The 16,824-nt window shown below is 40.1% G+C and overlaps 1 protein-coding gene across 5 annotated transcripts in view; it reads right to left on the reverse strand.

The window, feature by feature from the left end:
- RBMS2 (RNA binding motif single stranded interacting protein 2) overlaps positions 1 to 16,824 on the reverse strand; it is an 87,646-nt gene that overhangs the window by 4,276 nt on the left and 66,546 nt on the right. For 4 of the 5 annotated variants that reach the window (XM_057557226.1, XM_007179617.3, XM_007179619.2 and 1 more), the window contains 9 exons: positions 16,629 to 16,795; positions 12,232 to 12,290; positions 11,275 to 11,366; positions 10,043 to 10,200; positions 5,914 to 5,993; positions 5,671 to 5,780; positions 5,171 to 5,217; positions 4,532 to 4,625; positions 249 to 326 (listed from right to left, as the gene is read on the reverse strand). In XM_057557226.1, the coding sequence (XP_057413209.1) occupies positions 249 to 326; positions 4,532 to 4,625; positions 5,171 to 5,217; positions 5,671 to 5,780; positions 5,914 to 5,993; positions 10,043 to 10,200; positions 11,275 to 11,366; positions 12,232 to 12,290; positions 16,629 to 16,771 (861 nt within the window). In that variant the 5' untranslated portion in view covers positions 16,772 to 16,795. The remainder of the gene's footprint in view (positions 1 to 248; positions 327 to 4,531; positions 4,626 to 5,170; positions 5,218 to 5,670; positions 5,781 to 5,913; positions 5,994 to 10,042; positions 10,201 to 11,274; positions 11,367 to 12,231; positions 12,291 to 16,628; positions 16,796 to 16,824) is intronic. The other variant, XM_007179618.2, reaches the window with a different exon arrangement.

Consider the following 16,824-nt stretch of genomic DNA (forward strand, 5'->3'; position numbering starts at 1 on the left):
ACATTTAAAAATCCTGGGAAATGATAGGTGAGCAACGACCCAGCTATGCAGCAGGAACAGGCACTCTGCCCATCAGTCTGGAGGGATCCTTGTCTAAGAATAGCAAACTCACAGAATTTAAGGTCAAACACCTGGGTTACACAAGAGACTGAGCCAGAACTCACACCCTTATCTCCTTTCATCAAATCCCACTGTTTTTCTTTACATCAAATTGCCTCTTTGGCTTTTGCCCACTTCTGAACACTCACTGAAGGCTGCATGAGGTATGACTGGTGGTGCATCCAAGACAGGTTAGGTACTTGTAGAGGAGATGTCTGAGTTACTCTCTAATGCAAGTGAAAATAAACAAACAACAATGTTAATTGCCTAGAGACTATTATTTTGTCCAATGATCTGATAATGTTCAGCAAAACCCACATAAGGTTGGAGTGTGCCCCCCCTCAGAAACTGTAAATATTAAGAATAAACTGTTTAAAAAATATTAACAACTCTTACACTTCAAGTAATCCAATTTTAAACTGGGCTACAAATTTGAATAGATATTTCTCTAAGAAGGTACACAAATGGCCAACATGCACATGAAACAGGTTCAACAACATTAGTCACTAGGGAAATGCAAATCAAAGCCACAGTGAGATACCACTTCATACCCACCAGCATGGCTATAATTAAAAAAGGACACAATAACAAATGTTATACACTGCAGGTGGGGATGTAAAATGGTACAGGGGCTTTGGAAAACAGTTTAGTAGTTCCTCAAAAAGTTAAACACAGAGTTACTATGTCACTCAGCAATTTCACTCCTAGGTATATACCCTAGAGAAATGAAAACACATGTCCACACAAAAATTGTGCACAATAGTTCAGAGCAGCATTATTCATAATAGCCAAAAGGTGGAAACAACTCAAATGGCCATCAACTGATAACTGGATAACAAAATGTGGCATATCCATACAATGGAATGTGATTCAGTCATAAAAAAGAATGAAGTACTGATACATGCTACACATGAATAAACTTTGAAAACATGCTAAGTGAAAGAAGGCAGACACAAAAGACATATACTGTATGCTTCCATTTATATGCAATGTTCAGAATAGGCAAATCTATAGACGTAGAAAGTATATTGGTCATTGCCACGGTCTAGGGGTAAGGGCAAATGGGGAATAACTACTAATGGGTACACAGTTTCTTTCTGAGGTGATGAAAGTGTTCTGGAATTAGATAGTGGGGACAGTTGCATAATTCTATAAATATACTAAAAAATACTGACTTGTACACTTTAAGAGGATGAATTTTATCGTCTGTAAATTATATCTGAATTTTAAAATTAAAAAAAGCAACAAGAAGCTAGAAATGCATCTTGATAAACAAGTAGGTTTATTCCACAAATATAAGGATTGTTCAAGATCAGAAGCTCTACAAACATAAGTCAAAATTGAAGAAAGAAAGCCATAGTGTAATATTAGATGCTGAAAAGACATTTTAGAAAATTCAGCAGCCATTTACTTTTTAAAAAAATTACAAAATAGGGAATTCCCTGGTGGTCCAGTGGTTATGACTCAGCGCTTTCACTGCCGCGGCCCGGGTTCAATCCCTGATCGGGGAGCTAAGATCACACAAGCCCTGAGGTGTGACCAGAAAATAAATTTTTAAAAATACCACAAAGTAAAATAGAGACTAGAAAGAAACTACTTACATATATTAAAGGCTATTACCAAAAACTATCTGCAAACCTTAACCCAAACAGAGACATATTAAAACCATTGCAATTATAGTAACCTATTAATTAGGTAGTGGGGTCAAATAAATACAATTAGATAAGAACACAGTTGGCATAAAATTGAAAAGGAGGAGAGAACTATTATTTTGCATCAATGATATAACTGTATACCTAGAAAACCTAAGAGATTTAAGTAAAAAAAAAAAAAACTAGTAGTAATAAGAGGATTTGGTAAGTGAGCGGTATACAAGATAGACAAACATAAATCAGTAACTTCTCAGTGTATCAGTAAGCATCTAGAAATGCTTATAAAAATTACAGAACACTTAGAAGTATATTTAACAAGAAAAACATAAGACCTACATAAATAAAACTAAGATCTTATTGAAGGATATAAAAATTTGAGAATGGGCTTCCCTGGTGGTGCAGCGGTTGAGAATCTGCCTGCCAATGCAGGGGACACGGGTTCGAGCCCTGGTCTGGGAAGATCCCACATGCCACGGAGCAACTGGGCCCGTGAGCCACAACTACTGAGCCTGCGCGTCTGCAGCCTGTGCTCCGCAACAAGAGAGGCCGCAATAGTGAGAGGCCCGCGCACTGCGATGAAGAGTGGCCCCCGCTCGCCGCAACTCGAGAAGGCCCTCGCACAGAAACGAAGACCCAACACAGCCAAAAATAAAATAAATAAATTAAAAAAAAAAAAATTTGAGAACATGAAAAGAAATACCATATTTTAGGTGAAAAGACTTAGTACTTTTTAAGAAGTCAATTCTCTTTAATATATAGATCTAATGTAATTCCAATTAAAATCCTCCCTCACAGATTTTTAAAAATTAGATAAAATGATCATAAACTTATACAGAAGAATAAATGCCAAAACACAGCAAAGAAAAGTATGAGAGTGGAGAAGGTTTTGTCTTATCAAATATTAGAACATACTATGAAAGCCACTGTAATCAAATCAATACATTATTGAAATAGGAACAGACACAATGATCACTGGAAGAGAATAAAGGATACAGAAAAAGATTCCAGTGTTTACTATATGACAAAGGTGGCATTTCAATTTAGTGGGAAAAGGATGGATTATTTAATAATTTGGTGCTAGGATAACTGGTGAACATTTTGAAAGAAATACAATAGAACCCCTATCTTATGTCATATACAAAAATAAATTCCTGGTTATTATACATTTAAATGTAAAACAATGAAATACATCTTGGGGACCATATGTACAATATAGGGACTGGGAAGACCTTTTAAATTAAGACAAGAAATTCAAAAGCTGTGTAAAAAAGCAGACATATTTAACTATACACAAATTTTAAACTTCTGTATGGCAAAAACTAGCGATTCCCAGTGTGCGGTCCCTGCATCAGCAGCAGCAGCAGGAGCAGCATCTGGGAACTTGTTAGAAACACACGTTCTTGCCTCTCACCCTAGACTTGCTGAATCAGAAATTCTTGCTGTGGTGCCCAGTAACCTAGGTTTAATAAGTGATTCTGATGCACAGCTGAAGTTTGAGGACCATAAAGTCAACGGAAAACAATTAAATTTGGAAAAAAAAAACTTGTAACAAAGATAACATTCAGAAGATTAGTACTCGTAATATTGACAGGTTTTTTGTTTTTTGTTTTTTTTTGGCTGCCCCATGTGGCATGTGGGATCTTAGTTCCCCTACCCGGGAACAAACCCATGCCCCCTGCTTTGGGAGCGCAGCATCTTAACCACTGGACCACCAGGGAAGTCCCAATAATATTGATAGTTTTTATAAGTTGATGGGAAAAGAACAAATAATCAAACAGGAAAATGGGCCAAGCAGATGAAGAGCAAATAAAAACATGACCAAAAAAATGCTTAAACTCAACTGCAGTCAGGGAAGTGCAAATTAAAGTAACAATGTACTTTACATCTATCAAGATAGAAAAAATTTTAAAAGAGCAATGTCACCTCTGGCTGGAGGGAAATGGGTACTCTCATATGTTGCCAGTGGAATGTGAATTGGCACAGTCTTTGTGGAAAGCAATCTGGAAACATCTATAAAACTGAAAGTCCGTGTATTACTCAACCTAACAACCTCACCCCTCAGACTCTAGCCCCCAGAAACAAAAGCACTCATATGTGAGGATATAGGCAAAAGGATGTTTACTAGAACATTATTTGCACCAAATAAAAACTGAAATCCAAAGAATGCCTTTCACTGGGGTATAGTGGAAGAATTCTGGTATATGTGCAGCATAAAATATGTTACTATTAAAAAGGAAATAATTAGAACAGAGCTGCATAAGAACTACCTGGAGGGCTTGTTAAAACTCAGATTGGTAGGACCCATCCCCAGAGTTCCCGCGAATCTAGGGTGGAGTCCAAGAACTTGTTTCTAAAAATCCCCAGGTAGTGCTGATACTGCTGGTCCAGGGACCACACTTTGAGAATCACTGGTTTAAATGAGAAGAGTAAAGTGTAAAAAATATATTTAATATGGCAAATTTTTGTAACATAAACAATGACTTCCAAAACCCTATACTTATGTGTATATGCAGATAACAAAAAATATGGAAACTAGTAGGAAATTAACATGGGTTTGCTTGTGGGAGTGGTGGACAGAGAGTAAAAGGATGCTTCTACAACAGTCTATATACATGTAGTGCGATCACGTGTTATGCTTTTATGTAACACTATTTGTGTATAGTATGTATAAAGGAAAAAACAAAAGAACAACAAGTAGTTCCCAGCCTAAAACACAATGGTAGGGAAAAACACCACACCCTTTTCTGGGCATGAACATACCTGATATGAAGACAACATACCTGATATGAAGACACAGGAGATGGAAGATACGGGGACAGTGCAGACTGAGCAAGCATCCTGTTGGGGGTGATGTTATAAGGAGCTGGGTAAAACCTGTAGGAAGGGACATCATCAGTAAGGAGTCACAGGAAACTACAAGGCAAGGGCCCCCACTGATAGACACAGCCACTTCCCACTAACTACTCTTTTTTTTAAAAAATAAATTTATTTATTTAATTTTTGGCTGCGTTGGGTCTTCGCTGCTGCGTGCGGGCTCTAGTTGCTGCGAGCAGGGGCTACTCTTTGTTGTGGTGCATGGGCTTCTCATTGCGGTGGCTTCTCTTTGTTGTGGAGCATGGGTCTGGTCGTGTGCGCTTCAGTAGTTGTGGCACGCAGACTCAGCAGTTGTGGCTCGCGGGCTGTAGAGCGCAGGCTCAGTAGTTGTGGCGCATGGGCTTAGTTGCTCCGCAGCATATGGGGTCTTCCCGGACCAGGGATCGAACCTGTGTCCCCTGAATTGGCAGGCGGATTCTTAACCACTGCGCCACCAGGGAAGTCCCACCACTGACTACTCTTTAAATATCAAGATGAAACATCCGAGTGCCTGGACACAGGCCGTTGTCATTTTCAGGTGGCCTGTTTATAGAAAACACCCTTACCCATTCTGAAGAGCTGTGGTGGGGTCATAGGTCAAGGCCATACCACCCTATAAAGAAAGAACACAGCATGCACATTGTGAGCCCTTAGGTGAGAACAGGAACAAGCTCAGAATTTCAAGGCTGAGGATCTATTTGGTTCAACTGATTAAAAACGAAGTCTGAACTAATCCCACTACAACTGTTCCAGGGTTTTTCTGGTTGTGCAGGATGCAAAATTCCATTCAAGATCCACACTGAAGAGCATGTTAAGCAGCCAGCATCTCTGTTACATACTGTAGCTCTCAAGTTTACCACAGAAATCAGGCCATGGAAATTTCCATTCCACTTTTTTTTTTTTTGGCCGCTTTGCTCGGCATGCAGGATCTTAGTTCCCCAACCAGGGATAGAACCCGTGCCCCCTGCAGTGGAAGCATGGAGTCCCAACCACTGGACCACCAGGGAAGCCCTATCCATTACATTTTAATGTCCTTAGTATTCCTGTCTCCTAGAGGGCCTCTTACCATGTCTCCATTCCTTGGCCAGGCCCGTCCATTTTGCACAAATTTTCCTTGGTTCTGTCGTTTCTTTGGACCCCCATCAGCAAACTTGCAAAGCAAGGGATCAGATGGGGCTGCCAAGAGAGAAAGCAGACAGGCAGCTGAGTCCCACCTCACTTAGTCCACTCACACATGCAAAAATCCTCCAGAATCTTCACAGGAAGTCATAACCTGTGGCCCTCTCAGCCTGATTCCCAGATGCCTCACCTGGTACTCCAGGGGGTGTCTTAATATATTTTCCATTAAAGTGGGTGATGATGGCTTCACACTTCTCTGTGGACTCCATCCTAAGGAGCACAAGAGGAGTTAGGGTCTACCTTCTCCAGGATCTGTACTCTCCTTATATTCGAAGAGAAAGCTCTAAGTTCCCAGCCCCACAAATGCTCCAAAAGTTGTCACTACAGAAATACAGAGTTTCCTCCACACAAAGTCAAGGTATCTTAAAGAGGCAACCCCAGCTTCTAATGAAGGTTTTCTCAACTGGCTCCTGTAGGGGTCCTGAAAGGAATAATGGAGGTCTTCAAACCATGAATATTCCAAAGAAGACACTGATAGATGGGCCTAATATTGTGTCTGGGTCCCTAAATAAGAATACAATGGCTGTTACCATTATTTTTTATTACAAAATTCCTAATGGAAATTGTTCCCTCACTTTTTTTTTTTTTTTTTTTTTGCCACGCTGTGCAGCTTGTGGAATCTTACTTCCCCAACCAGGGACTGAACCCAGACCACAGCAGTGAAAGTGCCGAGTCCTAACCACTGGACCACCAGGGGTTCCCCTCTTCCCTCACTTTGATAAAACTGTGCAAGCTAAGAATTTGTCAATATTTATTTTTTGCTTCTGGTTATAATTATCAAGGTCTAAATAGCTACTGATATCATCATTAAGATTTCATGAGTCGGGGCGGGGAGGGATAAATTAGGAGTTTGGGGTAAGCAGATACAAACTAATATATATAATACAGATAAACAACAATGTCCTACTGTATAGCACAGGGAACTATATTCAATATCCTGTAATAAATCATAATGGAAAAGAATATGAAAAAGAATAAATATATATGTATACGTATACATATATTATCTATATATACATATAAACACATATGTATACATATATATGAAAAAGGATATATATATAAATCACTTTGCTGTATACCAGAAACTAACACAATATTGTAATTCAGCTATACTTCAATTTTTTTTTAAAAATGGGAGAAAAAAAAGATTTCATGAGTCTGTGGAAGGAAAGAGTATTAAGACAGGGTTTATGGTCCAGAGTGATAGAAAAAACAATGTTAGGAACTACTGAGTTAAAGTGTCTTTTGGGGGAAAGAGGACTGAGTAAGAAATCAGAAAATCTAGATTCCGGCACCCGTTCACCGCTCAAAGGCTCTGTGAGTTAGAAAATGCACGAAAACCCTTCGGACTCATTCCTCATTTCTGCTTCAAATCTCCATCTACCTTATTACACAGGGCTGTATAGATCAAATGAGATAATGCATATAAATGTGTTCTAAAATGATAAAGATCTATATAACACAGGGTACAGTATCTTCCCCTCTTTCCATATTTAAAGTAAGTCTCAGTATATTTTCTATGCCAATAACCACTAAAGATATGAACCATTCCTATGAAGGCAGTTACTAAAAAAAGGCTGCAAATGGAAACTTTTAGAGAAAAGAACCTTAGGTGTCCTAGAGCAAGAAGTGTTGAGTTGGGTTACTCCTACTCCTTAGTCTTTCAAAAGGGTGAGCAGGCATGGAGGGTTTTAAGAGAATCACTTTCAGGACCTCAACTTCCTCATAAACTCTTTCCTAAAACTGATGTGCCTGAGGGAGAGCTTGTGATCACTAATGATCAAGGCTAAAGTCCCCTCTTACAACCACTCTTCTCAATACACTTCGAACTCATCCCAAAGCTCAACACAAGGCATGGAGGACTAAGTTACATATCTTTTTGTTAAGTCAGATGTTTCCAATTCTTCCTTCCCACAAGCTAGAGGACTCAACAAGTTGTCAACTGACACCTAAAAAAGTCATTTTGGATGATAGATCACCCTGGTCTTGGCATATAATTCAGAAGGAATTCAAAGAATTCCTATTTTAGCAAAACTCTTTCCATTCCCATTTACTTATTTATGTGAACAAGGTTCCTCACCATGCAAACAAAACACAGGAACAGAACTGGTACTAAACCCTGTCTTGTTACAGCAATAAACAATATTCACTGATGGCTACATGATCTAATTATATAAATCTAAAAGGAGCATTTCCAATAAAATTTACTTTATATGAAATAATTTTGTATCAACATTTTAATATATTTATGTTGTTTGGGGCAACTGTGAACTAATTATAAAGATAATTTTCTTATGGATTAATGCATATAGACTCAGGGTCACAGGAAAAAAAATTTATATACATATTTTCATTGCAGAGAAGTAAAACAGAATGATCCATACAAAGACTTTCAACTATAAAAGTATTTTACACTAGAATACAATTCTGTAGGGAAATACAATGGAAATACAAGATCAAGAAGAAAAAAAGAACACTATAAGAATGATGTAAGAGTTATGACTTTAAAAAAAATGCCCTAGGTATTTTTAAAATGATTTTGTGTATCAAATTGCTATGACATTTAGATCTCATTTAGATACATTTTTAAATGATATGATAGTTTTATTTAAAATGTCAGTATTTATAAATTGCTGGAAATTATACTTTGCAAGAATCTAAATGTATGAAGAAAATCTGTAGGTATTAATGTAGAAACACGCAAGAGATTTCATAGTTTTTTAAGTTTTCAAAGCCATATTTCCCAAACTGGGCTTTGAAGCACCCTGGGCCATTGTGATGAGCTCACAGAGGCACAACAAGGGATATTTTAACTTTCTGAAGAAAATACAGCAATACCTATTGGATATCTACTGTAAAGATGACTAACTCTAAACAGTTCATCATTTCAACATTAGATCATCCTACAATCCTTTAGATAACATATTTTTGCAAAGCTGGTTTTTCAGTGGTTGCTATGACAAAAGCAAGTACCATAAGAAAACTAATGTGTAACAGGAAATGAGGGTGTAACTGTCCAATCTGATTCCAAGGTTTGAGAAGTTGTGTAGTGTCCAACAGGCACACATTCACTAGAAAGTATAGTTATTTAAGAATGAAATAAAAATATTTTCTCTTTCAATGTATTTTTCAAATAACTACAAAGTTGTTAAGATATTTATTAAACACTTTTTGAATTGTCTAGACCATTTAATTACTTAATAAATTGAATTGTTAAGTATTTCTTTTGTCTAGGGCTAAAAAATTATCGCGACAACTAAGGTGCCATGAACTGGAGCTTTTGCTTTAAGAGAGTATGGAGCAAAAAAGTTTGACGATCACAAACCTTAGAAACTCCCCTTTAGTTATACTTGGGATTGCCAGCAGGTGGTGCCACCAAGACTGAGTTGGCTAGGGAAAAGGTCCTATTCCTTGTTCTCAAGGTCTAAAACACTCTATAGAGTAAAGGAATGTTCTTGGACCAGAGAAGATATTATAAAAGAAAAAGGGACTTTTAGATCACTTACTCCAATACTTTTCAAACTTTTTAGAAAGGCAACAGAATGTCCTTTCAAGCAAAATCTTAAATAAAAGCAGAACCATTTCCTAAGTGGGCTAGAAGAGGCTGAAGCCCTACAATAGTGACCCTAAGCTCAGAAGAAGGTACCCTGAAAAACTCTGCAGCTCTAGGGAACACCTTAAGAAAATCACTCATCTAAATCTCTAGTTCAGAGTAAACCAAGGCTCATAAAGATCTGATATCACATGGGCAGTTAGTCGCAGAGCTGGTTCTAGAATCTAAGACTCTCAACAGATCTGAAAAGGTAGACCACATCTTCCATTTCATCCTGCTGATCCTGAAGCCAGAAGGATAAGGGCTCTGCTCCTGTGAGACCTTGGGCAAATCAGTTCATATTGGGAATTTTGGTTTCCTTTTCTATAAAATGGAGAATTAATATTTATTTCACAGATTAAGAGATAATAGGATGAGAAATACTCAGTAAACTATAAGAAGATATGGAATTATTTTATTCTGGTTAGGTCTGAATCAAAGGAACAAAGGCTAGAATAGCAGAAAGTAATGGGGAAAGGATAAAGATTTGGGAGAAAATAGGTTTGTGAGTACTGTGACCTAAAATTAAATGAACTTTTGATTTACTGCAAGTACTTTCGACTGATAGTTTGGTCCTGGGGGGAGCAGGGCACAGACTTTTTGGTGATCTTCTAAGCGACATTCCTTATTAACCTCATCATTTCCCATTCTTGGCATTCCTCACCTTGCAAAGCCAACCCCTCTGCTGGTCCCACTGGTGTCTCGAAGGATTCTAGTGGAAATAACCTGGCCAAAGGGCTTCAGCATTCCCTCCAGTTCTTGCTCATCCATTGACAGTGGGAGGTTTGAGATGTATAAATTTGTGGGGTCCTGCTCCTGTTGCTATGGAAATAAAAGTGAAAAAATGTATTTCATATCTCTTAACCCTCTCCCACCCTCAGTGGGCAGCCACAAAATGACATCTCAGAAAAGAGAGAGCAGGAAGGCATGCACATAAACAAAGCGAATCTTAACGATTTGTAACACCTAGTCCCACTATCATGGGTCATGGGTTATATATTGAGTCCGGGCCAAAAAACCCCACAGATTTAATATTTCTAGTACTGTACAAGCCCACAATACAAGCCATCAATGAAGTTTTTGGCTGTCTCTTTAAGAACTAGGCAGAGCAGCGCTCTTCTCTCCTATCCAACAGCCCAACAGCCTGTCCCAGAGGCTGGATTCTCTTGGACTGCCTTTGCTTCCCGGGCTGGATTGTTCTGGGTAATCCCCCCACTCCGCTCTTCCAGCCACAGCAGACTCCTCTTAGTAGGAATGCCTGTACACTCCCTGATGGAGGGAAAGCAGGAGGAGAGAAGGGAAAAGGGAAGCCAGTGTGCTGGGGGTTGCACTAAGAGCCAGATGTATAGCTCACTGGGTCACCATGGAGCCCTGAAAGTTCTAGTCTCATAGGAAGTCTAAAGTCACTCTAATGTCAGAGGGCTTTTCTCTAGAAAGAAGAGGTGGGAGAGGGCCTCCCTGGTGGCGCAGTGGTTAAGAATCCACCTGCCAATGCAGGGGACACGGGTTCCAGCCCTGGTGCGGGAAGATCCCACATGCCACAGAGCAACTAAGCCCATGTGCCACAACTACTGAACCTGTGCTCTAGGGCCCGCAAGCCACAACTACTGAAGCCCGCGCGCCTAGAGCCCGTGCTCCGCAACAAGAGAAGCCACTGAAATGAGTAGCTCATGCACCGCAACAAACAGTAGCCCCCGCTCAACACAACTAGAGAAAGCCCGCGCAGCAATGAAGACCCAACGCAGCCATAAATAAATAAATAAATAAAACAAAACAAAACAAAAAAAAGCACTGCAGATAGCCCTTGCCCATCAACCGCATGGCTCTTAAACCTCTGGAAGCCTTTGGTGCTAACTACAACCCCTCAGAGGAATAGACACGGGGTAGTACCCTTACCTTTGCCATCTGTGCTTGCACACCACTGGCTTTCAGTGCTGTTACAGCTTTCTGTGCTGCTGAAGGACTGTCAAAGTCCACAAAGCCATAGCCTGGAACAGGGAAACAGCATCACTGGGAGGTGGGGGGTGTGAGGGAGGTAGGAGGCCCAGGCTTTTCAGGAAACAGAGGAGGAGTTACGATCCACGCAACAGAAGTGGTAGGGAGGAAGAGAAATGAAGAGGTTTCAGGTGGTTATCCACGTGCTCCTCAAACCCTGTGAGATTTGGTCTACTTTATAGCTGAGAATGCCAAGGGCAACGAGGTCTTTATGGTATCCTTGCCTTCCTCCCTCTCCCCTAAGAAATCCTAGGTTTCAAGAATTAGGCTCCTCTAATAATTCACAGCCCCCCTCTATTTCCAAAAGAACCCCCTTCTCTTTTCTAGGCACACCCCCAGAAATGCTAGGCATGTAGGAAATACAGCCTCTCCACAGCAGATAATCAGCCACCTACTGGAAGAAGCCCCTCCTCACCCCAATGTACAGCCCTTTCCCCTCCTTCCACTCTTCCATCCCCACCTAGAATTGCTCAAAACCCCAACAAACCCAACCCACCTCCACAAACAAAAGGCATTTACAATGCTTTGCTAAGCAGAAATAAACTCACCTACGAATATCTACCATCCAATCCAGGGAAACATGACACCCAAAGTAGGCCCAGGGGACTCAAAGGCACTCTGTGCAGGCTTCTAGCTTTGGGTCCTCAAAACAGCATTTTCAGCTCTAGCTATCTGGTCACAAAGAATCTAAATACCTACTAGTCTTTTAAGCCTGAAAACCCTGAAGACTCCTTCCTGACACTAGAAACCAGGGACTTGCAGCAATAAAGGGCAAAGGCAAGGGATGGCCTCACTTACAGCTGTTCTCCACCACCAAGAACAGCTGTTCTCCACCACCAAGAACAGCTGTTCCCTTACCTTTGCATTTGTTTGTGGTCTTGTCCAGTATGGCCTTAGTGGAGACAATCTTGCCATATCTAAGGGAGAAGAAAATGTAAAGTGATAATCTGGGGACAGGGATTTAGACTAGGACAGAGATTGAGACATCTAGATGAATCCATGCCGTCTTCACTCCCACTAGGAAAACTGTCCCTACTCAAACCTTAGAATAAAGAAGAAATGAATTTAAAACGTCACACTTATCATATAAACCTATTCCCCAAAGGTACCTACAAGAAATAAGGTAACTGCAGTCCCTACACTATCAACACATTTCTCTCTTCCTCCCCAAATAAGACTCAGATACTAGTTAGAAAAAGACTACTGTCTTTTTTTGGGAAAGAAGCTTGGTGGCGTCCACATAGCAGTGTGTAAGGCCAGAGCTCTGGCTAGAATTCCTTGAGGACTAAAAATAATCCTTGATGTTATTTATCTTCCTTTGAACAAACACCATTCCTCCTATGAAAAACTGTTTCTCTTCTCTGACACCCCACTCTTCACCCTTCTACTGGCCCCCTGACTGAAGGTCAACTTGAGCCAAACTGCTTTTGTTCAAATCCTGGTTCTGCCACTTTATAGCTACGTGTGATCTTGGACAAGTCATTTAACCTTTCTGTGCCTCAGTCTCACCATCTGTAAAATGGAGATAGGATTGTTGGAAATATGAAATGAGTTCATGAATATAAAGCACTAATGTCTATCAAATGGTAAACACCTGAACACTCTTAACTGTTATTATTATTATATATTATATTATATTATTATTATATTCATGGGACCTCAACATTTAACCAAATGGCTCTTTCCTGCTTTAATCTCTAAGACTTCTATTTCTTTTTCTTTTGTTTTTTGGCTGCACCTCACAGCTTATGAGATTTTAGTTCCCCAACCAGGGATCAAACCCAGGGCCCCAGCAGTGAGAGCACCGAGTCCTGACCACTGGACTGCCAAGGAATTCCCTGACTTCTATTTCTTATTGTCAAGATTTCAGTGTATTAGGGAGGGGAGTGGGCATAAAAGCAAATGCAACAGCTGTGTTAAGAAAATTATCCAAAACTTGACGATAAGGCAAAATGAGGATTGCGCATTCTTTCAATGTCATTCTGGAACACTGTCTACAAGGCCCATTCAAGGTACATTCTGTTATCTAGGGGGATTTTTTTTGTTTCAGTTACTATTTATTACTGATGTGCGCCCAGATTTTGTGAAGATACATATTAATTTGTAGATTTTTATCTAGTAGAAATACAAATAACTTATGTCCATTAGAAAAGATGATCCCAAAGGTTACTGTTTTACTGTCCTATAGGGTATGAACCAGTTTTCTCTATAACCTAGTAATCTTATTCCAACATTCTTTCTTCAATACCTATCAATACTCAGTCCCTCAAATGCTCTTTGAACCCATTTTACCATCCTGCTAGTTCCCTCACTAATGAGTAAAATAAATATTTGGCATGCGTTCACCTATATCTGTAGAGAGTTATGTTTTTCAACTTTCTGAAAATTATACTTTGGCAGCAGAGTCATGTGGAGTTCCCCAAGCTTGAGCAGTGGAGTATCTATCACAGGTCAGGGATTATGTTAGAAGTGTTCTACTAGAAAGAAGTCTCTACATTCTACTCGAGGAGGGTGAGAATATTAGAGAGACAGAACAGAAATCACTAACAAAGTCAGAAGTATAAAATTTAACTGAAAACAGTTGGCAGGGACTGAATTTGAGATGAATACCTGAAACAAGCATTTTTTTCTACTTTTCCTCTCATCCCATCCCTAAAGAACATACGATGATTGATGTATTTGTTTTGCTCCTTGGCAGCCTCTCACCGACTGTTTTAGTGGAGCTCTGTGACCCACTGGATTAGACAGAATAAGCCAAGCGATGCCCTGGAGGCTAGAATGGATGTGGTGAACCTAACCCTTCAGGGCTACATACTTGGATTCTTTCCCAAATTTAGGAAGGGAAGGGATGCAAGAGACTGTAAGCCTGAGGACACACACGCTGCTATCCCTATCGAGGCCCCAGGGTGGAGCCTGCTGTGGTCTGAGCAGCCTGAGACTTTGAGCTCAGAATTTCCACTTCAGCTGGCAACAGCTGGATCGTGCAGCTTCCTCCTCCGAAGGAGCCCCTCCAAGAGAACCCGGAGTTTCAGTTCCAGACTCCACGCCTCTCCTTCCTGTCCACCAGGGCTTAGGATCCAACAACATTTACTTCCCGTACAACCTAGAGAGATAACTGGGACAAAGGCAGGAAGTCCTATGCATGGGAAACACCCTTCACAGAAAGGTGTCCCTCCCAGCTCACACACCCATGAGGATTCCACCCACCAGCTCTTCACAGCTTCCCTTTCATCATAACTCATCTAGCACCTATTCTTTCCCTTCCTCATTCCCACTTCTCTATGGTCCCCTACTGGGCTCCTTACTTCCATCTTACTGTACATGCTGACCGTGACTATTCTCATCCCTTCAGACACAGCAGAAGGTAAGGCAACTATTGGGAAGGGCAAAATGAAAGTCTAAAAGTATAGTGAAGTAGAATTGAGTTTTTTCTCTGTCTTGTGGAGTGAGAGGATTGATTTTTGCAGCACATTATATTTAGTACAAGAAATACAGGGTGCAGAAATCAAGGAACTAGATTGATATGATACTCTTTTCCCTCATAAACCAACATTTTTGCCATTTCCCATTCCCTCAAAAAAATTACTAGTCCTAGACTAAGTTCCCTAAGTTCCATTTAAATACCCTTCTAGCAAGGTAAGCCGAGGTAACAGATTCAGGTTTTATACACACATCTAGCCTTTAGAAAGTGATTTTGTGCAGCCTGGTGCTAGCAAACTTCCAAAAACCACTACCTCAGTAGAGTAAGGGATTTATAGAGTACCTCTGAGCCTCATACAATGACATTTTGAGGGGAGAACATTTGCCTCTTCAGGATTTGGAACAGCTGCCACATACTTATACTGTTATGGGAGTCTGAGTTAGTTTGACCACTTTAGAAAACTGTTTACTAGTATCTACAAAAGCTGAACAAATGTATATCCTATGATTTAGCAATTTTACTCCTAGGTATGTACCCAACATAAATGTATATACTTATACACATGCACCAAAAGACATGTACAAGTTCACAGCAGCACTATCCGTACCCATAATAGTCACATACTGGAAACAACTCAAATGTCCAGCAACAGTAGAACAGGTAAATAAACTGTGGTATATTCCTATGATGGAATTCTATAAAGCAATAAGAATGAACAAATTTTTGCTATATGCAACGATGTTGATGAATCTCACAAACAACATTGAACAAAAGAAACCAGACGTAAAACGGTATGTGCGATATCATTATATTTATATGAAGTTCAAACAAGCCACATCAATCGTTTAGAAGCCAAACAGTAGATACCTTTGGGGGTGGAGGAGAGACTGTCACTGGGAGGTGGGCTTCTGAAGAGCTGGTAATGTTCTATTTCTTGATCTGGTTACAAGGATGTGTTCACCTTGTGAAAATTCACTGTTCTATAAACACTTCTGATTTGTGCACTTTTCTGTATGCTTGTTATACTTCAATTAAGTTTTAAAAGATGGTAAATTTACACAGACCAAGGTTCCTATTTTTATTTCTTTCTAAACTCAATTTCCCCTTCCCCATTAATACTCCCATCCCACCGGACTTCTGCCTCTAATCAGTCCCCCATATAAATGATTTGAAACACATATATTTCTGCCAAATGGAACTGAGCTGGCATCTCTGCATTCCTGCAATTTTTCCAGCTTTCCTAATTGGGCTAATTCCACGGTAGTTGTCTCCACCTCATGACTCAAATCTATGCTGAAGAAACCCCAAAGATCTTTAGGGGGTAGATGCCAAGTGACAACTCTTTCTCCATCTTCTTCTTTATCCACTAATTTGTGGGCTCCTCTGGGTCACTGAGAATAACTCTAGCAGCAGAAACTCTCCTAAGTGTATAATTCAATTGGCTAGTCCCACTTTCTTCTATCCCTACTGCTGGTTCTCACTATCTTCTAATCAATATCTTTAGAGATACTGAGCATTTCTATTCAAGGTGTAAGGATAGGAATCTTTCCACTAAGACCATCAGTTCTGGGTACATGCTGGAAACAAAGTCATATACTAACTAGGCTTCAAAGGTCAGCCCTATCCAGCTTTCCTCAGAGAAACACATAAAAGTTTTATATATTGGTAGTAGGTAGAATTTCTCTAAGAGGGGCTGCTGAGAAACCTTGCAACTATAGGGGTAGAAGCAAAATATTGATAATATTGCATTTCAGGATAAGAGCATCTGGTAAGAAGCCAGTATCACCAAATCTGTACTGTCCCTAGAAACCTACCCCTATGTACCCCAACTTACGACTGACACAACTTGACTAGGTCCTGGTCGGTAGTGCTTGGCTGCAATCCCCGGATGTAGAGGTTGGTTTTACTCAGCTGGTCACTTACAGTGCTCCCACTGCTGCTGTTAGGGGTACTGTTGCTTGGACTAGGTGGTGCCATGGGCTGAGACAATGACACATATGTCTGCAGGGAGACACGAAGAACAAAAGGTC

This window comes from Balaenoptera acutorostrata, chromosome 11, assembly GCF_949987535.1.
Source record: "Balaenoptera acutorostrata chromosome 11, mBalAcu1.1, whole genome shotgun sequence".
Classification (NCBI taxonomy): Eukaryota; Metazoa; Chordata; class Mammalia; order Artiodactyla; family Balaenopteridae; genus Balaenoptera; species Balaenoptera acutorostrata.